The sequence below is a fragment of the Hypanus sabinus genome, chromosome 6 (assembly GCF_030144855.1).
Source record: "Hypanus sabinus isolate sHypSab1 chromosome 6, sHypSab1.hap1, whole genome shotgun sequence".
Lineage (NCBI taxonomy): Eukaryota > Metazoa > Chordata > Chondrichthyes > Myliobatiformes > Dasyatidae > Hypanus > Hypanus sabinus.
Window position 1 is genome coordinate 20,849,538 of NC_082711.1, and position 25,363 is coordinate 20,874,900.

General features: G+C 42.3%; 1 protein-coding gene and 1 long non-coding RNA gene across 5 annotated transcripts in view; one reads left to right on the top strand and one right to left on the bottom strand.

Annotated features, from left to right (window-relative positions):
• Positions 1-16,477, bottom strand: part of xrcc2 (X-ray repair complementing defective repair in Chinese hamster cells 2) — a 40,260-nt gene extending 23,783 nt beyond the window's left edge. Inside the window, exons 1-3 of one of the 4 annotated variants that reach the window (XM_059971850.1) lie at positions 16,255-16,348; positions 13,021-14,292; positions 10,057-10,138 (exon numbers count right to left, since the gene is read on the bottom strand). In XM_059971850.1, the coding sequence (XP_059827833.1) occupies positions 10,057-10,138; positions 13,021-13,029 (91 nt within the window). In that variant the 5' untranslated portion in view covers positions 13,030-14,292; positions 16,255-16,348. Of the gene's footprint in view, positions 1-10,056; positions 10,139-13,014; positions 14,293-14,993; positions 15,132-16,254 lie in introns of those variants that run through there. The other 3 variants (XM_059971849.1, XM_059971848.1, XM_059971847.1) reach the window with 3 other exon arrangements.
• A 162-nt stretch (positions 16,478-16,639) lies between these two features.
• The window catches only part of LOC132395355 (uncharacterized), a 67,566-nt gene continuing 58,842 nt past the window's right edge, over positions 16,640-25,363 (top strand). Inside the window, exons 1-2 of the long non-coding RNA XR_009512582.1 lie at positions 16,640-17,035; positions 19,349-19,408. This is a non-coding gene — a long non-coding RNA (uncharacterized LOC132395355). The remainder of the gene's footprint in view (positions 17,036-19,348; positions 19,409-25,363) is intronic.

Genomic DNA, 25,363 nt, shown 5'->3' on the forward strand with positions numbered 1-25,363 from the left:
CATTCATCCAAATTTATCTCAACCACCAATACTTTGTCTAGAGGTCAAGTCTGCACTGAGTACAACCATTTCCTTTCTTTGGCTCAGAAGTGAACCAGATAAGAGCTGTCAGACAATGTGCCAATAGCTTCTAATCTCTTCCAAGTTAAATGAATCCTGAAGAATAAAATCCCTCAATGGTATTAAACACTTGAAAGCTTCAAGCCAACCTTTATTTAGAGCTTCCCACTAAAAGGCAGCTCTGTCAATTGATATGTCTGTCTTATTTACTGATGGGGCTTTGAAGTGAAAATGTGAGATTCTGCTGCTGATCCTTACTTTCTGGCACTTCTTCCCTCCCACTGCTTCAGGCGGGAATTGAGGGCCAAGGTTAACAAACAGAACCTCACGGCTGCATTCCTGAAGAACACAGAAAACTGTGCATGCACTAACGAAGGCAAGGAAATGTAGTATTTGCCACACACCATGAGAGTCTACCCATCCTGACTCAGTCATCCATGCCCACCCCTCTTACCCCAAGACCATTCCCATCTTTGTGAGTACAGGGGCATAATGCAAACAGAAATGGTGAAGCAATAGCACCCAACGTTGCCATTGAATTACAGTGCGTGTGGAGATCTAGCAATCTCTGCAGCACAAAACTTTCCATTTTCCAATTTTGATTTTTGCAAGAGTCATGTTCAATAAAATTGTTGATGCATAGCACAGTAATGTCGTCAAACTGGCTGAGGAGTCAACTGCCCTAAAGAATTATGACACAGAAAAACAGAACCAAAAAATGAGCAAGTTTTATCCTATACACTGTACTGCAACAATTTTTATAGCTACAGAAGCTAAAATACTGAACAGTTTAATGCCTCAACAGTCACCATTGCAAACATAAGAACAGATTTGTAGAAAGAGTGAACCCACAGAAAGCATCTGGCTGAGAAAGTTTTCCCTGGCCATGTTTATAAATCTTGCACAAATCAGCTGGTGGGGGTACTTGCAGGCATTTTAAGCTCCCCCTCCTTCATTCTGAGTAAAACTCATCTGCTTTAGGAATTCCATTAGGTTGAGAGGAATGACAAATAAGCCATGCATGATAGAATGATGGAGCAGACTCGATAAGTCCAATGGCTTAATTAAGTTCCTAAGAAAAAAATCACTATCATACCAGTAAGAAAATCAAGGTAAAATATCTTAATGACTACTACCCAGTGGCTCTGACATCTACCATCATGAATTGCTTCAAAAGGCTAGTCATGGCACACATTAACTGCAGACTCCATGTTAACTGTGACTCACTGCTATTTGACCACTGACGAAACTGGTCTGTGGCAGGTCTCATCTCTGGAGCATCTGGACAGTAAAGACACCAATGTTAAACTCCTATTTATTGACTACTGCTCTGCCTTCAGTACTATAACTCTAAGAAAACTCATCTCCAAGCTCCGAGATTTGGGACTCAGGACCTCCCTTTGCAACTGGACCTTTGACTTTCTGGCCAACAGACTGTAATCAGTAAGGATAAGCTGCAACACCTCTGCCATGAGTACTACTGTGTCCTCATCCCCCATTCTATTTTTTACACACACAACTGTGCGGCCAGATTCTGCCTTAACTACATCTACAGGATTGCAGATGACACTACTGTAGTGGGCTGGATGGAGGCTGGTGTGGGTTGATGGGAGCAAGTGGGCCGAGGGGGCACTGATTTTTTTGTTTTTTTTTTCTGTTTCATTGATGTCTGCTGTATACATTGTCCGATATTAAACTGAACCACTGAACCTCAATCAATCAAGTTTGCTGATGACCCCACTGTCATCGGCCGAATCAAAGGTAATGTCAAATTAGCGTATTGCGGGGGGGGGGGGGGGGAGATTGAAAATCTGGCTGTGGTGCTATAACAACAACCTATCACTCAATATCAGCAAGACCCAGGAACTGATTATTGATTATTGACCAGGAGAAGAATCAGAACCAGAATCAGGTTTATTATCACCGGCATGTGATGTGAAATTTGTTAACTTCGCAGCAGCAGTTCAATGCAATTCATAATCTAGCAGAGAAAAAAGAAAAAAATAATAAACAAGTAAATCAATTACGTATATCGAATAGATTTAAAAACTTGCAAAAACAGAAATACTGTATAGTAAAAGAAGTGAGGTAGTGTCCAAAGATTCAATGTCCATTTAGGAATTGGATGGCAGAGCGGAAGGAGCTGTTCCTGAATTGCTGAGGGTGTGCCTTCAGGCTTCTGTATCTCCTACCTGATGGTAACAGTGAGAAAAGGGTATGCCCTGGGTGCTGGAGGTTCTTAATAATGGAAGCTGACTTTCTGAGACACAGCTCCCTAAAGATGTCCTGGGTACTTTGTAGGTTAGTACCCAAGATTGAGCTGACTAGATATACAACCTTCTGCAGCTTCTTTTGGTCCTGTGCAGTAGCCCCTCCATACCAGACACTGATGCAGCCTGTCAGAATGCTCTCCATGGTACAACTATAGAGGTTTTTGAGTGTATTTGTTAACATGCCAAAGCTCTTCAAACTCCTAATAAAGTATAGCCGCTGTCTTGCCTTCTTTATGACTACATTGATATGTGGGGACAAGGTTAGATCCTCACAGATCTTGACACCTAGGAACTTGAAGCTGCACACTCTCTCCACTTCTGATCCACTGTGAAGATTGGTATGTGTTCTTTCCTCTTATCCTTCCTGAAGTCCACAATCAGCTCTTTTGCCTTACTGACATTGAGTGCCAGGTCGTTGCAGCGGCATCACTCACTGGTTGGCATATCTCACTCCTGTACACCCTCTCGTCACCACCTGAGATTCTACCAACACTGGTTGTATCATCAGCAAATTTATAGATGTTATTTGAGCTACAATATGCCTAGCCACACAGTCATCTGTAAATAAAGAGTAGAGCGGAGGGTTAAGCACACACCTGAGGTGTGCCACTGTTGACCATCAGCGAGGAGGATACGTTATTACCAATCCACATAGACTGTGGTCTTCTGGTTAGGAAATCAAGGATCCAATTGCAGAGGGAGGTACAGAGGCCCAGATTCTGTAATTTCTCAATCAGGATTGTGGGAATGGTGGTATTAAATGCTGTGCTATAGTCGATGAACAGCAACCTCATGTAGGTGTTCGTGTTGTCCAGGTGGTCTAAAGCCATGTTAAGAGCCACTGAGATTGCGTCTGTCGTTGACCAATTGTGGCGACAAGCAAATTGCAATGGGTCCAGGTCCTTGGTGAGGCAGGAGTTCAATCTAGTCATGACCAGAGGTTCATGAGCCAGTCCTCATCAGAGGATCAGCAGTGCAGAGGGTCAGCAACTTTAAATGCCTCGGTGTTTTTACTTCAGAGGACCTGTCCTGGGGTTCTAATTGCAATTTTGAAGAAAGCACAACAATACCTCTACTTCCTTAAGTGCTTGCGAAGATGTGGCGCAACAGCTAAAACTTCTATATTGGGTAGTAGGAAGTACACTGACTGGCTGCATCACAGCCTGGTATAGAAACACCAATGCCCTTGAACGTTAGATCCTACAAAAAGTAGTGGATATGGCCCCGTACCTGATGGGTAAAGTCCTCCCCCACCACTGAGCATACCTACATAAATTATTGTTGCAGGAAAGCAGCATCCACCATCAGACCCCCAACACCCAGGCCTTGCTCTCTTCTCACTGCTGCTGTCAGGAAGAAGGTACACGAGCCTCAGGACTCACACCACCAAATTCAGGAACAAATCAACCACCAGGCTCTTGAACCAAAGTTCACTCAACTTCACTTGCCCCATCATTGAAATGTTCCCACAACCTATGGACACAATTTCAAAGAATCTTCTTCTCATGTTCTTGATAGTTATTGCTTGCTTATTTATTTATCTATCAATCAATCAATTAATTTGTTCTTTTTGTACTAGCACAGTTTGTTGTCTTTTGCACATTGGTTGGATTGCCCAAGTTGGTGCAGTCTTTCATTGATTCTTTTATGGTTATTACTCGTTTATGGATTCATTGAGTATGCCAGCAAGAAAATGAATCTCAGGGCTGTATATGGTGACATTCATGTACTTTGATAATAAATTTACTTTGAACTTTAATAGTTGGAATACATGAAGATAGAGAATCTAATGACATGACAATAACCATTTCCTCACAGTCAATAAAAACAAAGTTCAGGAAAGGGGGAACTGTGCACACGCTCCTATTTATTTAAATGGTGCTGGGATTAAGAGGGTTGAGGGCTTTGATTCCAAGGACTGAATATCACCAATAGTTTTTTTTCTGGTCCAAAAACATCGATACTATGGGCAGGAAAGTTTACCAGTACCTCTACTTCCTCAGGAGACTAAAGAAATTTGGCATATCCCTTTTGACCCTCATCAATTTTTATTGAAGCACAATAGAAAGCATCATATCCAGTTGCATGACAACTTGGTACAGCCACAGCTCTGCCAGCGATCATAAGAAACGGCAGCAATTTGCAGAAATGGCTTGGCACATCAAGGAAATTAGCTTCCCTTCCATGGACTCCACCTACACTTCTCATTGCCTCGGTAAAGAAGCCAACATAATTTGTATGATCAAATGGACTCCTAAACATAGAAACAGAAAACCTACAGCACAATACAGGCCCTTCTGCCCACAAAGCTGTGCTGAACATGTCCTTAGCTTAGAAATTACCTAGGGTTACCCATTGCTGTCTATTTTTCTGAGCTCCATGTACACAATTGACCTCGCAATTTTCCCCATCTGTCTGCCTGCACTGCACTTCCTCTGTGAGTATCGCACTTGATTCTGCATTCTGTTGTTTTACGTTGTATTATGTCAATGCACCATTGCAATGAAATAATCTGTGTGGATCTGTAGAAGTTTTTCACTGTATCTTGGTACATGTGATAATTATAAAACAACTTAAATTTAAATACAGTATAAATTTAAAATTCTATTATATTTAAACCTTCTGCATTTTGAAATATTCAGAAGGAAATATTATTCTCATATATAAAATCAGCTTTATTACTAGAGCCAGAGTTTGCTAAAGAATAACTATGAGCAAATATACCATTAAAACCTCACTGATAGCCTAGAACATAAAACAGTGTCAACTCCAAGATCAATCTAACCGTCCCCTCTCACATAGCACTCCATTTTCTTTTGTTCATATGCCTGTACAAGAATCTCTTAACTATCCCCAACATATCTGCCTCTACCACTATCTCTACAAAGACGAGTCCATCTGTTGCGGGAACATTTCAGTGACGGGGCAAGTGAGGTTGAGTGAAGTTATCCCCTTTGGTTCAAGAGTCTGATGGTTGAGGTGTAATAACTGTTCCTGAACATGGTGGTGTGAGTCCTGAGGTTCCTATACGTTCTTCCTGATGGTAGCAGTGAGAAAAAAGCATATCCTGGGTGGTGAATGATCCTGCAGGATTGTGGGAGTGATGGTATCAAATGCTGTGCTATAGTCGCTGAACAGCATCCTGATGTAGGTGTTCGTGTTGTCCAAGTGGTCTAAAGCCATGTTAAGAGCCATTGAGATTGCGTCTGCCGTTGACCAATCCTGCTCCACCATTCAATCATGGGCTGATCCACTTCGTCCAGTCATCCACACTCCCTTGCTTTCAATTCTTTGATGCCCTCGCTAAACAAGAAACTATCTATCTCTGCCTTAAATACACTCAATGACTTGGCCTCCACAGCCACTTGTGGCAACAAATTCCACAGATTTACCATTCACTGACTGAAGTAATTTCTCTGCATCTCAGTTCTAAATGGACATCCTTCAATTCTGAAGTTGTGCCCTCTTGTCCTAGACTCCTCTACCATGGGAAATAACTTTGCCATATCTAATCTGTTCAGGTCTTTTAACATTCAGAATGTTTCTATGAGATACCCCCTCATTCTCCTGAACTCCAGGGAATATAGCCCAAGAGCTGCCAGATATTCCTCAAACGGTAACCCCTTAATTCCTGGAATTATTCTCGTGAATCTTCTCTGAACCCTCTCCAATGTCAGTATATCCTTTCTAAAATAAGGAAGGCAAAACTGCACACAATACTCCAAGTGCAGTCTCACAAGTGCCTTACAGAGCTTCAACATCACAGCCCTGCTCTTATATTCTATAGCTCTAGAAATGAATGCCAACATTGCATTCGACTTCTTCACAACCGACTCAACCTGGAGGTTAACCTTTAGGGTACCTTGCACAAGTCCTTTTGCATCTCTGCATTTTAAATTCTCTCCCCATCTAAATAATAGTCCGCCTATTTATTTCTTCCACCAAAGAGCATGACCATACACTCTCCACCATTGTATTTCATTTGCCACTTCTTTGCCCATTCCCCTAAGCTATCTAAATCTCCTTGTTGGCTCACTGTTTCCTGAACACTACCCGCTCCTCCACTTATCTTTGTATCATCGGCAAATTTAGCCACAAATCCCTTAATACTGTAGTACAAATCATTGACATATATCGTAAAAAGCAGTGGTCCCAACACCGACCCACGTGGAACTCCACTGGTAACTGGCAGCCAGCCAGAATAGGATCCCTTTATTCCCATTCTCTGTTTTCTGCTGACCAGCCCATGCTCCACCCACGCTAGTAACTTCACTGTAATTCCATGGGCTCCTAGTTTGTTTGCGACACATTGTCAAAGGCCTTCTGAAAACCACGTCTACTGCATCTCCTTTGTCTACCCTGCTTGGAATTTTCTCAAAGAATTGCAGTAGGTTTGTTGGGCAGGATTTTCCTTTCAGGAAACCATGCTGGCTGGCTTTGGCCTATCTTATCATGTGCCTCCAGGTACTCCGTAATCTCATCCCTAACAACTGATTCTAACAACTTCCCAACCATTGATGTCAGGCTAACAGGTCTATAGTTTCCTTTCTGCTGCCTCCCACCCTTCTTAAATAGCAAAGTAACATTTGCAATTTTCCAGTCACCCGGTACAATGCCAGAATCTATCGATTCTTGAAAGATCATCATTAACGCCTCTGCAATCTATCCAGTGACTTCCTTCAGAACCCGAAGGTACATTCCATCAGGTCCAGGAGATTTATCCAACCTCAAACCACTAAGCTTCCTGAGCACTTTCTTAGTCGTAATTTTCACCGGACAAACCTCACTTCCCTGATACTCTTGAATGTTCGGTATACTGCAGACGCTTTCCACTGTGAAGACTAATGCAAAATATGCATTCAGTTTCTCTGCTATCTCTGCATCTTTCATTACAGTATCTCCAGCGTCATTCAGCATTAGTCCTATATCTACCCTCGACTCTCTTTCACCCTTTATATACTTAAAAAACCTTTTAGTAATTAGTCACCAGCTTCCTCTCATAATTCATCTTAATTCATCTTTTCCTTCTGAGTGACCTTCTTAGTTTCCATCTGCAAGTTTTTAAAAGCTCCCCAATCCTCCATCTTCCCACTAGCTTTGGCTTCCTTGTATGCCCCCTCTTTTGCTTTTACTTTGGCTCCGACTTCACTTGTCAGCCATGGTAGTGTCCTTCTTCCCTTTGAAAATTTCTTCTTATTTGGAATATATCTGCCTTGCACTTCCCTCATTTTTTGCAGAAACTCCAGCCATTGCTGCTCTACTGTCCTGCCTGCAAATGTCCCTTTCCAGTCAACTTCGGTCAGTTCCCCGCTAATCCATTGTAATTTCCTTTATTCCACTGAAATACCGACAGGAATTTTCCCAAAATCCCCAAAAGAAGAGATCCCAAAATGGTCAGTTAAGTGAGAAAACTGCCAGTTCCACTGTCATTACATTTGCAAAATTTTGCCTAGTTTAACCAATGCAAACATCTTCTCAATCATGACCCATTCAGGAAGCTCTCCATAAAGGCTATTATTTTGGAGTTTCATCACGAGAGATGAAAATCAATTCGTCTCATAATTTGACATAATTAGTCACAATGAAGGGGAAGGTCAGCTTTCAGTCAAAAGACACATGCTTTCCTGGAACAGACCTCCAAGAGGACCACAACCTTGTTGTAGGGTCTGGAGGCTTGCATGCCTCAATGACCTGGAGAACTATGTTGGCTGGAGTCAGGGTTTTAGGCTTTGGCTCTTGTTAGGGCCACCTATGCCAAACAGGTCAAAGGGTGGAGGCCAGACTAAGAGTGGTCCACCAGTCCTCCATGTTCAGCTCAGCGCTAACAACTCTAACTGGTAACACTAAACTGTTGCACAACAGCAGTGAAGGTTCCTCCTACATCTGAGTATGATGCTATTCCTGAGTCACCACCAGGAACTCGGTTTTCACTATTGTCAGTCACGCAAGAGGAAGCTACTGACGTGATGAAGGAAACCCTGAGCACCACCAGAGATGAAGGACCTACGATGCCAGCAGTGTAATGGGCAGTCACTAACTTCCATGAATAGAAAATACTCAGACCCTGCATAGCGCAGACTTGTTACAAAGTGGTTATTCAATTATTTATTGATGTAGGGGAGTTTGTTATTGGTGTAAGGGGGTTTCTTATTTTTCTTTGTTACTGCGTATATTAATCAAAATGACTTTTTTGTTTTGTTAAAAGTAGGAATGCTTCTTTGTTATGATAAGTGCTTTCTCTCGCAGCTTGTTTGGGTTTAGAGTCGCTGATAATGGAAATTGTATTCATTTGTTAACCAATTGGGATTAATGTTATTCTCTCTTCTGGGTCTGTAAACTATTGTTGGCGGGCATTTTGGGGAGGGTGAGAGAGCGAGGACGTGATGCTGTAAGCTGGGCGACGGAAGGGACCCTGAGTGGGGGTCCGAGGTCAGGATTTTCGGTGAGGAGAGGAGACAAAGACAGACATGCTGGGAGTGCTTGGTCGATCACTTTGGGTGGTCCTGAGCTGCGAGTCGAGGAGGTCTGAGGGGATCGAATGGTGGCCAGAAGACTTTGTTCATTGAGCTCCAACGGTTGTGCATGAAGTGGTTTGGACTTTGATAAGTTTTGTTGCCTTTTCTTTATTTTACTTTCCTTCATATATATTTTATCATTATTAGTCGCTTAGTTCTAGTAAGATCTATAAAGTGTAATCATTTAATCGCAAATGGTGTACTGTCAGTTGTTTGGCAAGATGGGGACATTACACAGCATCCACACAAGCTGACTACCCGGTTTGGCGGGGCCGAAGGCTGCTCCCCCTAGCCTAGACGGAAGCGAGCTGAGCGAGCCTGAAGCGTGTCAGGGGGCTACATTGAAATTTTAAAAATGGCAAAAATTTAATCTAAACAACACTTGAAACTTTTCAAGAGCAGCCACCATTACAGTAAACATTCAATCAGCCAATGAGAGTGCTTTACATACACTCTGAGCCAATCACATTAGTTCACGCTCTTCCTCCCCCATGTGTATAAATGTTCTTGCTCCCTCGTCAACTTAGACCATTTTCTTTCACCAATAATGTCTGGAAAACGGCCTGAAACTTCAGTGAGGGTAACTCATCAATAATGTCTAGGAAAAGCATTACTCTGAATGCGAACCACATGTGATATGGCATTTAGAAGCTGGTGAGCATCAGGTTGATGTAGGCACCTCTATGAAATTGGCTATATGAACGATTAGAACAATTATTAAAAAATGGGAGCAAAGCAATAAGGCAGAGAGGTGTTTGCGACATGATTTCCTGCTACTGAGAACTGCTTTATGAGAGGAAACTTAAGAAAAGGCAGTCAAATCGAGGCCTACTTGAAGAAGAAGCCAAGGTTGGAGGAGGACCTGGTCCCTCTTCTAAGATGTAATCACCACCCACTTTCTTCCCTCTATTGCTGCTGCTCCACTGATGTACAGGTTTGGCCTATTTGTGTGTCTGTTACTCCACGAATTACTGTGTATACATAAAATTATATATCATAGATCTTAGGCACACATGTCCATTTATGTAATGATATAATAACCCTGCACAGCGGTGATTTATATAGCGCCCCACCTCCAAGGAATGCATCCTCAGTGTTAAGCAGGGTCTGAGTGTACAATTGGAAGAAAACTTTAAGCAAGAAAATAAGTGGGATGAATTTGGTAACATGACTCTTCCCAACCTCTTTGTTCATTTGTGGTTTCTTACCATGATTCAGCAACCCTTCCCTGGTAAAAAGCCGTGGCTCAAGATGCTTCACAGAACTTCTCCCTTTGAGTCGAGCAAGCAGCTATCAAAAGATTAAAAATACATTTTTCAGTAATTCACAAGTGTCTAATTACCAAATTTCACATTAATCTCTGCTACAACAACTTTCCTCCCTGGTCCTGATCAAAACTGTATGATTGTATAAGGTAGGTAAAAGTCCTTCATTACACTAAATATAGTCAGGATTCAAGTTGCATGTTTGTTTATTCTACATTCTTTCAATTAAGCAATTGTTTAATTTTGTACAAATATGGATTCACTTTTAAATGCAGCAGCAGATACACCCCCAACCGCAACATTTCCCACTCCCCCCCTGCCAAAGTATCCAACTTGGTCTACTTGTCAGTCAGGGAAATGACCACAGGGGACTCCTGACTATCTACCCACTCTGGCTTTTCTTCATCTCTATTTTGTCGTTGACAGTACAGTTAATGAACTAGTCAGTCGTGACTAACTCACTAAATGTACCGTCAACTGCATTCTCTACAGTGAGGAAATCTGCAGTTCCAACTGACCTACATGATCCACTATGAAGTGGTCCTGTAGACTTCCTCCACGTGTAGTCACTAGGAACTTTGGAATGTCCCCATTCTTCCACATCCTACAGGAGGAGCTTATCGCTGTCCTAACCTACATAAGTTTTATACTCCTTTTGACTAAGATAGGACTCCATCCGCTCATAAAATGAGCGGGTTAGTATTGGTATTGGTTTATTATTATCAGATGTACAGTGAAAAGCTTGTCTTGCAAATTCATCATAGAGATCAAATCATCACACAGTATGTTTAGGTAAAAAAGCATTGCAGAAAAAATTGTTAAAGCTACTGAAAAAGTGCAGTGCAGGTAAATGATAAAGTACAAGATCATAATGAGATAGATTGTGAGGCTTAAAGTCCATCATTCAAGAGTGTGATTACAGTGGGATAGAAGCTGTCCTTAAGTTTGATGGTAAATGCTTTCAGGCTTTGAATCTTCTGCCCAATGTGGGGAGGGGGTAAGACAGAGAATGTCAGGAGCAGGTGGGTAATTTGATTATGCTGGCTGCTTACTGAGGCAGCTAGAAATATGGTTTGAATCCATAGAGGGGAGGCTGGTTTCCATGATGTGCTGAGCTGTGTTAAAAGCAAAACTATACTTCAGTTACCAGTCTTCTGGAGGCCTAATCAACATGCACATATTTTCTCAGTGATATTTTTGTGCAATGATTTCATACTTTGTGGACTGCCGCTTGGTTCATAGTACACATTCTTAGTTATTTTACTTGCCACATCATAGATGTTGTAAACAGTAATCCAAATTTAACGAAGAATTTTGCTGCAAGGATTCTAACTCAATAGAGTAGGGTAAAAATTATACAAGCATCACTAGATGATAAGTTGGAAGCATTGTGGTAAAAGGCAGGGATTAATTTTGTGGTTTCCAAGAACTGCAACAAGGTGAAGATTGCGGAGTTAGGTTAGCTGGCCAGTGGAGACAAGAGCAGATTTGAAAAGCACCAGCCAATGGAGAAAAGAAAGCTGCTAGAGTCCCAATCACTCCCTCAATTAACATAGAAAACCTACAGCACAATACAGGCCCTTTGGCCCACAAAGTTGTGTTGAACATGTCCCTCCAATGATCCACAAATCTGAACCCCTGCCCCCTGCATCATTTCCTCAGCCACATATTCATCTGCCTATTCTTATCCTCACCGACATTTGGCACAGGTAGCAATCCCTAGATTACTATCCTGGAGTCCTGTTTCTCAGCTTTCTACCTACCTCCCTAAAATTTCTCTTCAGGACCACCTCATCTTGTCTACCTATGTCGTTGGTGCCAATATGCACCAAGACTTCTGGCTGCTCATCCTTGCTCGAGAATGCCATGGACCTGATGTGAAACATCCCATATCCTGACACCCAGGGAGGCAACATACTCTCTGGATGTCTCCATCGCACTCACAGAACCTTGTCTCTGTTCCTCTGATTAAGTAATCTCCTAGCAACATTGCAGTCCTCTTCACCTCTCTGCCCCCCTGAGCCACAGCTCCAGACTCAGTGCCAGAGACTGTGGCTCCCCCCGGTAGGTCATCCCCCTCAAGAGTATCTAAAGTTGTATACTTATTATTAATGGGAACAGCCACAGGTATACCTCATAAAGTGCCCACTGTGTGTAATTTATCTTATTTTTTTATATAGATTAGATGGAAGTTCTATGACTCGAGACATTCACACTTTTTCACTTTCCAGTTTTCCCCGAAAGATCCCTTTTCAGCTGAGTGCTTTCAGCATTTAATTTAGGGCATTTCAGTGTTTTGATTTTAAACCTGTTATATCAAAAGCTTTCAATCTTTTGCAAAAATCGTTGATGCCATACCCAATCAAATGCTGCTTGGAAATCTTGAGTATTGTTCTTTCAGTGGTTTCCTTTGATTGACTACAGGTTACTTGTTTAAAAAACTTCGATTAATTGGTCAAAGAAGACTTCAGTTTAATAAAAACGAATGTTGATTTTACCCAATTATAAAGAGTTTTTCTAAGTTCCATGATAAAAAGTTTTTAATAATACTTTTTTCATGACAAGTATTAAGCTATTCACCTACATTGGATAGTCAATTAGTACACAATGGTTGCAGAATGTCCTATCTTAGCTTTCAGTCATATTTCCTTTCTGAATAATCAGAATCAAAATTAATATCACCAGTAAACATTGTGAAATTTGTTGTCTGTGCCAGCAATACATAATAATTACAATAAGTATATAAAAAATTAAATAAGTAGTGCAAAAAGAGAGGAAAAGTAGTGAGGCAGTGTTCATGGACTCACTGTCCATTCAGAAATCTGAGATGGTGGAGGTGAAGTGAGGTGGGGGTGGGGTGGGGAAGCTGTTCCTGAAATGTTGAGTGTGTGCCATCTGTACCTGTACCTCCTCCATGATGGTAGCAATGAGATGAGGGCATGTCCTGGGTGACGGGGTTACTTGATGATGAATGCTGCCTTTTTAAGGGATCGTTTTTTGAAAGTGTCCTTGATGCTAGTGCCCATGTTGGAGCTGGCTGAGCTTACAACTTTCTGCAGCTTTTCCCACTCCTGCGCAGTGGCCCCTCCACACCAGATGGTGATGTGACCAGTTAGAACGCTCTCCGCGGTACACCTGTAGCGATTTGCAAGTCTGTGGTGACACACTAAATCTCCTCGAACTCCTAATGAAATAAAGCTGCTGTCATATCTTCTTTGTAATTGCATCAATATGTTCAGTCCAGCATAGATCTTCAGAGATGCTGAAATCCCAGAACTTGAAAATGCTCACTCTTTCCACTGCTGATACCTTGATGAGGACTGGCATGTGTTCCCTTGACTTTCCCTTCCAGAAGTCCACAATAATTTCCTTGGTTGAGTGCCTGGTTGTTGTTACAACACCGATCAACCATCTGATCTAGCTTGCTCCTGTATGCTTCCTCGTTATCATCTGAAATTCTGCCAACAATAGTTATGTCATCGGCAAATTTATAGATGGCATTTGAGTTGTGTTTAGCCACACAATCATGGGTATAAAGAGAGTAGAGCAGTGGGCATCCTTAAGGTGTGCCAGTGTTGATCATCAGTGAAGAGATGTTATTTCCGATCTGCACAGGCTGTGATCTCCTGGCAAGGAAGTCAAGGATTCAGTTGCAGACGAAGGTAACAGGTTTTGGAGTTAGTTGATTAGAACTGAAGGTATGATTGTATTGAACAACAGCCCGATGTAGATCTTACTATTGTCCAGGTGATCCAAGGCTGAATGGAGAAACAGTGAGACTGCATCTGCTGTAGACCTACTGTGGTAATAGGCAAATTGCAGTGGGTCATAACAAACCTCTCAAAGCACTTCATCACAGTAGATGTGAATGTCGCTGGGCGATAGTCACTGAGGCAACTCGCCCTGCTCTTCTTGGGCACTGGTATGATTGTTATCTTTTTGAAGTGACTGCAGCAGTGGCAGATTAGAGATGTCCTTGAACACACCTGCCAATTGGTTGGCACAGGTTTTTGATGCCCTACCAGGTACATCATCAGAACCTGATGCCTTGCAGGAGTTCACCTTCTTGAAAGATGTTTTGACATCAGCCTTTGAGACAGGGATCACAGGGTTACTAGATGTTGCAGAGATTTGCAAAGGTGTTGTTTTATTCTCCCTTTCGAAGCATGTTGAGCTCATCTGGAAACAAAGCATCACAGCCATTCAGGATGTTAGATTTTGCTTTGTAGGAAGTAAAGGCCTGCAAACCCTGCCAGAGCCGACATCCATCCGATTCCCTAACTTCAATCGGAATTAGGATTACAATTCCCAATCTAATGGAACCTTCTCCAAATCCAGGAGATTTTGACAATTAAAATCAGCACATCATAAATCAGACTTTGAAGATCCTGAAGACCTTGTCAGCCTTGATGCTCGGAGTTGCTATGAGAATAGTCTAGGGCTCAAGGTGAATATCTGGTTCACTGCATGGATGATATATTCTGCAACCATTATGTACTGTTGAAAAAGGAAATGAATGCTTAGGATGGTGGACTAGTCATCGATTTAACATTTCAAGCACTGCACTCATCTGGGTAGTTCAAGAGTGTGACATTACAATTTTGCCTTTTAGGTAATCGACAGGCATCAGCGTACCTCAGGGATTATGGAAACTATGCAGTATCAGGTTGATTAGTCTCCACAGGTCATTGAGCCTCCAACCTGCGGTATGTATGTGGCTGCCCCGGCTGAGCGGGCACAACGGTCAATGTTGTCTCCCAGGACATTGATAGCAGGAGACTTGCCAATATCTTTGATCATCCAATGTAGAGGGATAGACTCCCTTTTGCCAGAGATGGTCAATACCCAGGGTGTTTTTGTGGGATGAACTTGCAACTTACCCGCCTAGATATTGTTTGGGTCGTGCCGCGTGCAGACACATTGATTGCTTCAATTGCTGATTTTTGAATGAAGCTGAACAACACATTATCATCAGCAGATGTCCTTAATGGAAGGGCAGTCATTGAGGTAATTAAACATGCTTGGGCCTAGGACCTTAGCTTAAGAATCTCCAGTACTAACGTCCCTGAACTGGGATGATTGACCATCCAACAACTCTAATGATTTTCCTTGTTACAAGGTCTGGTTCTCGTCAAAATTGTGTAATCCCTTTGATGACCATCAATTTCAGCTTTATTTTTAAAGACATACATTTGGTCAAATATTGCCTTGATCCATGAAGTTCAGTAATATTTGCATAATATTGTAAATATATCATTTGACTAAGCAGTCTTTGTGTACATAATTAATTATGGGTTGTTTGCAAGACGTATTCGTCATTACACCACCTCATCATACGCGAGCAGCTTGCTAAGAAAAAGGAAAGAAAAACTTAGTGGGCAAGTATCCCAGTTCCTGTGTTTTTCTTTCAATTAATTTCTGGAGTTACAAAGCGTAACATCAAGGTCAATCACTTTTATCTAAGGTTTGCAATTTTGCTCTTTAGCCTGTGTTTGGATAATGCAGGTGTATATACAATAAAATACCACGTGCATTTATCCAAACATTAAATTGCAGAGGTGAGATAAGAGAGATTGCCCTTGAGATCAAGACAATATTTGACAATTTTAGGTGATCGAAGCCCTGAAATTAAGGACATAGAAACAGATTTAAAACAAGGTTTAGTGACAGGATGCAAACGTGGAGGATGGGTTCTCTGACTGGGAGGTGTTTGTTTATGATGTTTTTGGGAAAAGTTTATAACGGTATAAACTTTGCTACGTGGCTGAATGGTAAGGATTAATAACTGTAGCCCTTTCAGCAAGCTGAAACGACCGGCATAAGTACAGCAAAGGGGGCGGGAGATGAATGCCAAAAATGGAGCAATGTACTTTGGGAAGAATGATGTGGAAATACTTCACGCTGTAAACTCCACCCTCTAACCCCACCCCGCACCGCACCACTCACTCCACCACCCTGCCTCAACAAAACAACAGTGGCCGCCCCTCTCTCACCACCCCAGCACCTATTCCTCACCCTCTCAGCACCTCTCGCCGACACTTCCCCCCACCCCCCCCCGTCAGCCGGGCTCTCCTCACCCTTTCCGCTGGCTCCCTAAACCCCCACCCCACCCCCGGACTCGTCTCACCGACTCCCCCTCACCTCGGTGCCCGACTCCCGCTGCCGGAAGTCGCTGGTCATACCGATCGGGCTGGAAAGGGACAACCTCCCACCGACAGCTTCACCTTTGCCCTCCACACACTTCCGCCCTCTGGTTACCATAGTTACACCCCGGCTCCCTCCGCACGTCCGTCTGCATTTCAGTATCAGCGTTGCTTTTAGTCCATGATTTCTCCAGTTAGTGAACGACAATTTGCTGAGAAATATGCAGAAATTGATTTTATGGATGCCAAACTTTGATTCTAGAACTCAAAGCTTCTCTTATTTAACTTTACGGGAATTTTTATCTCATTCACCAGCAGAGGCACTTTTGTTTCATATCCTTCCTTTAAACCGAATAACATATTATAAAAATATTATAGTATCATAACCCTATCAGAATCAGGTTTAATATCACCCGGATATGTCAACTTTGCGGCAGCAGTACGATGCAAACATGATAATATAGGGAAAAAACCCAGAATTACAGTAAGTATGTATATGTATATCAAATATTTAAATTAAATAAGTAATAATTAAAGTTATAGAGCGGACAGGTGGAAACAGACTGACCAAAGGGCCCACTGTTTGCCCACATTTAGTCTATCTAAACCCTACATACTCATAAACATAACCAATTACTTGCTTCAAGCACTTTTTTGGCAGCTTATCCCTTTGCGCAAAGAAATTGCCCCTCAGGTCCCTTTTAAGTTTTTACTTCTCACATTAAGCCTATGCCCATGAACCATGAGAAGTTGTGGAGAAAGGTTCAAGGTTTCTTCAGGTAAGATAAGTTGGCCTCAGGCCTCTGTCAATCATTTTACCAGCATTTTAGAGTGCATGAAGATTCAAAAATGTTTTGAATTTACCCATCAAACTGCATATTACAGTAATGTTAAATATTTTAACAATGATCAGCACTCTAGGATTACCTTTTTCAGCCTGACAGCATGCTATATTTATTTATTTAGAGATCTAGCACAGTAACGGACTCTTCCAGTGCAACGAGCTCTCACTGCCCAGCTACACCCATAAGACCAATTACCCTACTAACCCGTACATCTTTGGAACGTCGGGGGGAACTGGCCACCTAGAGGAACTCATGCAGATGTGGGAAGAACGTACTAACTCCTTACAGACTGCGTGGAACAGAACTGGGGTTGTTGGCACTGGAATAGTGTTACGCTAACTGCTGCACTACCTGACCCCTGGGGTTGAGCCTGACTTACTTCTGCTTTGGTTCTGTAGATTCTGAGGTGGATGATGAGGCAAGCGTGTAGTCTGTGAGATGGTGCAGTCATTCCACCATGAACATAGGGGCTCAGTATTCACAATAGCATCCCAACTACTCATCTATTTTGAGTGTCTATGGCACAGATGATGCTGGGAGTTGTTGTTGGTAGGGATGTTGCATTACACACACGCGCGCGCATGTGATAGGTGAGGGTGTATATAGGGTAGATGAGCATAGCAGAAGTGTCTAGAACTGGAGTCAGGTCAAGTCAAGTTTATCATCATTTCGACCATAAACTGCTAGTACAGTACATAGTAAAAAGGAAACAACATTCTGCACAACATGGAGGGCTGAAGGGCCTGTACTCAGGATGCTCTCAACACAACCTCTGTAGAATGTGATGAGGATGGGGTGTGGGAGATGGACTTTCCTCAGCCTTCGCAGAAAGTAGAGATGCTGCTGGGCTTTCTTTGCTATGGAGGTGATGCTGAGGGACCAGGTGAGGTACTCTGCCAGGTGACCACCAAGAAATTTGGTGCTCTTAACGATCTCAACAGAGGAGCCGTCAATGTTCAGCGGAGAGTGGTTGCTCCATGCTCTCTTGAAGTCAACAACCATCTCTTTTGTTTTGCTCACATTCAGAGACAGGTTGTTGGCTCTGCACCAGTCTGTTAGCCGCTGTACCTCCTCTCTGTATGCTGACTCGTCGTTCTTGCTGATGAGACCTACCACGGTCATGTCATCGGCGAACTTAATTATGTGATTCGAGCTGTGAATTGCAGCACAGTCAGCAGAGTGAACAGCAGTGGACTGAGCACACAGTCCTGGGGGTCCCCTGTGCTCAGTGTGATGGTGTTGGAGATGCTGCTTCTGATCTGGACTGACTGAGGTCTCCCAGTCAGGAAGTCTGGGATCCAGTGCAGAAGGAAATGTTCAGGCCCAGCAGTTTCAGCTTTCCAGTAAGGTGTTTTCCAACAAAAGAGAAGGTTGTTGACTTTTGGAGGGCACAGAATGAACACCCACCGCTGAACATCGACGGCTCCTCGGTAGAGATCATTAAGAACACCAAATTTCTTGGTGTTCTCCTGGCAGAGAATCTCACCTGGTCCCTCAACATCAGCTTCGTAGCAAAGAAAGTCCAGCAGCGTCTCTACTTTCTGTGAAGGCTGAGGAAAGTCCATCTCCCACTCCCCATCCTCATCACATTCTACAGGGGTTGTATTGAGAGCATCCTGAGCAACTGCATCACTGCCTGGTTCGGAAATTGCACCATCTCGGATCGCAAGACCCTGCAGCGGATAGTGAGGTCAGCTGAGAAGATCATCAGGGTCTCTCTTCCTGCCATCACGGACATTTACACTACACGCTGCATTGGCAAAGGAAACAGCATTATGAAGGACCCCATGCACCCCTCATACAATCTCTTATCCCTTCTGCCATCTGGGAAAAGGCACCAAAGCATTCGGGCTCTCACGACCAGACTATGTAACAGTTTCTTCCCTCAAGCTATCAGACTCCTCAATACCCAGAGCCTGGACTGACACCTTGCCCTATTGGCCTGTTTATTATTTATTGTAATGCCTGCACTGTTTTGTGCACTTTACGCAGTCCTGTGTAGGTCTGTAGTCCAGTGTAGCTTTCTCTGTGTTTTTTTTTTACGTAGTTCAGTCTAGTTTTTGTACTGTGTCATGTAACACCATGGTCCTGAAAAACGTTGTCTCATTTTTACTATGTACTGTACCAGTGGTTATGGTTGAAATGACAATAAAAGTGACTTGACTTGAGGTGCTGAAGAAATATTGTGTTGAATGCTGAACTGAAGTCTATGAACACCATTCAAACAAATGTGTCTTTTTTGTCCAGGTGGATGAAGGCCAGGTGGAGGGTGGTGGCGATGGCATCGTCTGTTGAACGGTTGGGACGGTAAGTGAACTGCAAGGGGTCCAGTGAAGGGGGCAGCAGGATCTTTATGTGCCTCTCAAAACACTTCATGATGATGGATGTGAGACAATGGGAAGGTAATCGTTGAAACAGGACACCAAGGACTCCTTTGGCACGGGGACGATGGTGGCGGCCTTGAATCACAGTATAGGATTTAGGGTAAAAGTAAGCAGTTTAGAAGCGATCTGAGGTAGAACTTTTTTTTTTAACCCAGTGGGTGGTTGGAATCTGGAATACGCTACTTGAGTTGGTGATGGAGTCAGATACTCACAACATTGAAGAAGTATTTAGTACTTAGAAGTAGGAGATACGGAAGCCTGAAGGCACACACTCAGTGATTCAGGAACAGCTTCTTCTCCCCCGCCATCCGATTCCTAAATGGACATTGAACTAATGTACACTACCTCACTTTTTTAATATACAATATTTCTGTTTTTGCACCTTCTTTAATAATCTATTCAATATATGTGATTGATTTACTTGTTTATTTATTATGTTTTATTTTATTTATTATTTTTTTCTCTCTCTGCTGGATTATGTATTGCATTGAACTGCTACTACTAAGTTAACAAGTTTCACATTACATGCCGGTGATAATAAACCTAATTCTGATTCAGATTCTGAGATAAGCATCTACTGTATGTAGCTAATATCTTGATGAGTTCTGGAATTTCCAGGCATAGAACTTGATAGCATGAAAATGAAAGGCTGAGGGTCTGTTTTGACACTGTGTGACTCAATCTCTCTCTCTGTCTCACACACACACACACACACACACACACACACACACACACACACACACACACACACACACACACACACACACACACACACACACACACACACACACACACACACACACACACACATCCTTTCTGGTCCTTGCATGGCTAAGTATCTCACCTAATTTCCTGAGCTGTAAACTACTCCAATCTTATGCTGCCAGAATACTCTAAATTGCTAAATTGGTTTATTATTGTCACATGTACTAAGGTACACGTTTTGTATGTCATCCACACAGATTACTTTTACATCGAGATAGTACAAAGGAAAAACAATAACAGAGTGCAGAATATAGATTTAATGACAGAGAAATTGAAATGCAGGCAGACAATAAGGTACATGCTGAGTCAGATTATAAGATCAATAGTCCATCTTATTGTACAAATGGACCATTCGGTAGTCTTATAGCAGCTTGTTAGCTCTCTTTGAGCCAGGTGGTACATGCTTCAGGCTTTTGTATCTTTTGCCTGATAGAATGGGGGAAGGAGAGAGAACGTCCAACATGGCTGGGATTTTTGATTATGTTGGCTACTTTACCAAGGGAGCAGGATGCTTAGACGGAGTCCATGGAGGGGACACTGGTTTTTGTGAGGTGTTAAATTGTGTCCACAGCTCTCTGTAATTCTCTGCTGGTACAGGCAGAGCAGTTGCCATATCAAGCCATGATGTATTCAGATAGCATGTTTTCCATGGTGCATCTATAAACGTTGGTGAGCGTCAATAAATTCTATTTATTTATTGAGATTCAGCAAGGAATAGGCCCTTCTGGCCCTTTGAGCTGCACTGCCTAGCAACCCCTGACTTAACCCTAGCCTAATCATGGGGCAATTTACAATGGCCAATTAACCTACCAATTGGTGCATCTTTGGACAGTGGGAGGAAACTGGAGCACCTAGAGGAAACTCTTGCATTCCAGTGGGTTAATGTACAGACTCCTTACAATGACATTGGAATTGAACTCTGAAGTCCAATGCCCTGAGCTGTAAACCAAATGCTGGTTAAAGAATTCCATAAGATCTTATTTTCATTTTCTTCATGCATTAACCTTGCAGGTATCTTTGATCTCAGAGTAGAGAATATATCTCATATCTGTCAAGAGAGCAGCTTCTGTGACCTGGAATCTGGTTTGCAGCTGTAAAGGCCGTTTGAACAGACATCATGTGCTGGGTCAGCACCTGAGAGTTTGTGCAGAAGGTAAAGTTAATTGCTTAATATGCTCCACCATTGGGAAAGATGTAGAGGAGTTGGGTCAGGACTGGCTCAGGTGGGTCATCGGGGAGGGAGGTGAGGGGTCATGGATCAAGGCAATCAGTAGAGGGCTCGAGAGGAGAGTTGGTTAGTGGAGTTGTGAGATGCAATCAACAATGGGGTGGGGTTAGTCAAGTATTATGATTATTGGCTAGAGAGAGGATCAGTGATTGAAAGAGTGTGTTGTGAGGAAGGCGAGGTTGGATCTGGTTAGAAGACCTGTGAATGAGTATTGGGGAGTTGATCCTTGAGCTGGCTGAAGAAGAATCTGAGTAGCGTTGGGTAATTGTTTGTGATAGAAAGGAGAACCAATTAAGTCAATTGCCCAGCTGTGGCTTAGGACCCCTTATGGAGTGTAGAAGCAAGTTCAAAGTGCGTAGAAAATTTATGCTTATATAATCCACAAAACTATGCATGACATGCACATGCAATTGAGCATTATGAAAGCATTGTCCTAACTTATATTGCACACTGGTGGACCCCTCTGAATGTTGGGGATTTGCTGTCAACGTAATGAGAATTGCAGATCATGAAAGTCACTATGTGAAAAGTGCTGCTACATGATCCAAATTCTCGGCATATGTGTCCCCAAGCACCTTATAACATTGAGGCTGAAAGCAAATACATCACTCCACATGTTTTTCATCTAAATCATCAAAAGTAAACAAAAAAGGTAAGCTGAGTAATATACTGAGCACTGTAGGATGGATAAAACAGATAAAGGGCAGGACTCACCAACTGAAGAATGTGGGAGAAGGATTTGAAGAAATTCATTGGTTTTAGTGATATAATTTAAGGCTAAGAGTGCATGAGTATTAAGAATTATTTGATTTCAGAAAATGGTGATATTCTCAGAGACAAAAATTCTGCAGATGCTGAAATCTGGAGTACAAAGCACAAGCTGGAGGTACTCAGCGGGTTGAGCAGCATCTAAATATGAAAATGAAGGCATTTTAAGAAGTGGGTTTACTGAAGTGTTTTTAAACAGTAACAGGGTATGAGTAGCACGAGTGAGGTCAATATTTATTGTCCAATGTCCACTGTCCCTAAGAAGGTGTAACCATGTCATCTTGAAATGCTGAAATTGTTTACAATTTACTATTAAATAGCAAGGTTTAGGGCTTAAAATAGTTAAACCAGGACTTGACAGACTGAGTTACAGAGACAGGTTGGACATTTTAGGACTTTATTCCTTGGAGTGTAGAGAACTGAACATTGATCTTACAGACATCATGATAGGCACTGATAGGGTGAATGCACTCAAACCTTTTCCCCAGGTTGGGAAATCAAGAACTAGGGGGCAGAGGTTTAAGCTGAGAGGGGAAAGATTTTTTAGGATCATGAGATGCAACTAATTTTACACAAAGGGTGGTGTGTATGTGGGATGATCTGCCAGAGGAAATGATTCAGGTAGGTACAATAACAACTTTAAAAGATACTTGGACAGATACATTGATAGGAAAGGTTTAGCAGGTTATTGGCCTAACACTAGCAAATGGGACTAGATTGGATGGAGCATCTTAGTCACAATGACCAGAGTCTATTTCTGTGCTGTACACTGTATGAATTCTGTGAACCTAGACCCAATATTGGGGAAGTAATGTATATAGCCTCAATTCCACAGGGCTTGTAATTTGCTGGTGACGGTGTGCCTGCTGCTTTTGCCTTTCTAGTTGGAATAATTCACAAGATTACTCCTAGGAGGAAATCTGCAGACGCTGGAAATCCAAGGCAACGCACAAAATGCTAAAGGATCTCAGCAGGTCAGGCAGCATCGATGGAAAGGGATAAACAGTCGACGTTTATGGACAGATATGATTTTGAAGAATCCGGGGCAGTATGGGTGACTTGGTGGTCCAGCTGATAGAACTGCCGCCTCACATCTCAGATTCATTCCTGACCCCCAGTGCTGTTTGAGCAGTGTTTGCAGGTTCTCCCCGTGGGCTTCCCCCACCCCCAAAAAGGTAGTCAGATTTCCTCCTACATCCCAAAGATATGTGCGTTGGTATTTTAATTGCCCGCTCTAAGCTACCCCTAGGGAGTAGTTGAGAATCTGGAGAGAGTCGAAGGAACACGAGGAGAAGAATATGGGATTGGTGTAGGGTCAATATACTTAGCACAGACTTGGGTGAAAACCCTCTTTCCCTGCTCTTTGACAAGGTTAGAGGTAGGATATTCAGAAGGAAAATAGGAAGCATTTTTTTTAACCCAAGACTGTGGAGATCTAGAAATTCTTCTATAAAGCAACATCAACCTTTTCCATTTGGCTAGATCCTTATTGTAGCACTTCACAGGAGGTTACCAAATAAGCATCAATGCCAACAAAAATAGGGCTGATAGCAAAAAGGGTAGAGAAGTGTATGGTCATATACTGTAGTAGAAGGAATAAAGGCACAGATCTATTTTCTAAATGTGGAGGAAATTCAAAAATCAGTGATACAAAGGGATTTGGGAGTCCTCATGCAGGATTCCCTAAAGTTTAACCTGCAGGTTAAGTTGGTAGTAAGGAAGGTAAATGTAATATTAGCATACATTTTGGGAGGACTAGAATATAAAAGCAAGGATATAATGCCGATCTTTTATAGGGTATTGGTCAGACCACACTTGGATTATTGTGAGCAGCTTTAGACCCCTTTATCTAAGAAAAGATATGCTGCTATTGGAGGAGGCCCAGAGAAGGTTCACGAGAATGATTCCTGGAATGAAAAGCTGAGGTATGAGTTTTGTTTGGTGGCTCTGGGCCGTAGTCACTGGAGTTTAGAAGAATGAGAGAGGATTTCATTGAAACTGGACTGGAAGTGTTGTATGTGAATATACGCAGCATAAGAAATAAAGTGGACAAACTTGAAATTCAGCTGCAGATTGACAAGTATGACCTTGTGGCCATCTCTGAAACTTGGCTAAAGGATGGTTGCCATTGGGAGTTGAATGTCCAAAGATATATAGTTTATCAGAAAGATAGTTTAATAGGCAGAGGGGGTGGTGTGGCCCTTCGTGTAAGAAATAATATTAAATCATTAGAAAGGAATGACATAGGATCAGAAGTTGTCGAGTCTCTATGGGTTGAGTTAAGAAATGGCAAGGGTAAAAGGACCCTAATGGCAGTTGTGTACAGGCCTCCAAACAGCAGCCAGGATGTGGATTACAGATTACAGCAATGATAGAAAAGGTGTGTCAGAAGGGCAATGTCATGGCAATCAATGGGGATTTTAACATGAAAATGGATTGGGAAAACCAGGCCAGTACTGGACCTCAAGAGAGAGAATTTGTAGAATGTCTAAGGGATGGCCTTTCAGAACAGCTTGTTGATGAGCCCACTAAGGGATCAGCTGTGCTAGATTGGGTGTTGTGCAATGATCCGGGGGTGATAAGAGAGCTTAAGGTTAAGGAACCCTTAGGGAACAGTGATCACAATACAATTGAGTTCACTTTGAAATTTGAGAAGGAGAAACTAAATTCCAATGTATTGGTACATCAGTGGAATAAAGGAAATTACAATGGCATGAGAGGGGAACTGGCCAAGTTTGACTGGAAGGGGACACTAGCTCGAAAGGCAGCAGAGTAGCAATGGCTGGAATTTCTGTGAAAAATGAGGGAAGTACAAGACAGATACATTCCGAATAAGAAGAAATTTTCAAATGGAAGAAGGACACTACTGTGACTGACAAGTGAAGTCAGAGCCAAAGTAAAAGCAAAAGAGAGGGCATACAAGGAAGCCAAAGCTAGTGAGAAGATAGAAAATTGGGAAGCTTTTAAAAACTTGCAGAAATAAACTAGGAATGTCATTAGGAAGGAAAAACTGAAATTTTGAAAGGAAGCTGGCAACTAATATCAAAGAAGATACTAAAAGCTTTTTTAAGTATATAAAGGGTAAAAGAGAGTTGAGGGTAGATATAGGACCAGTAG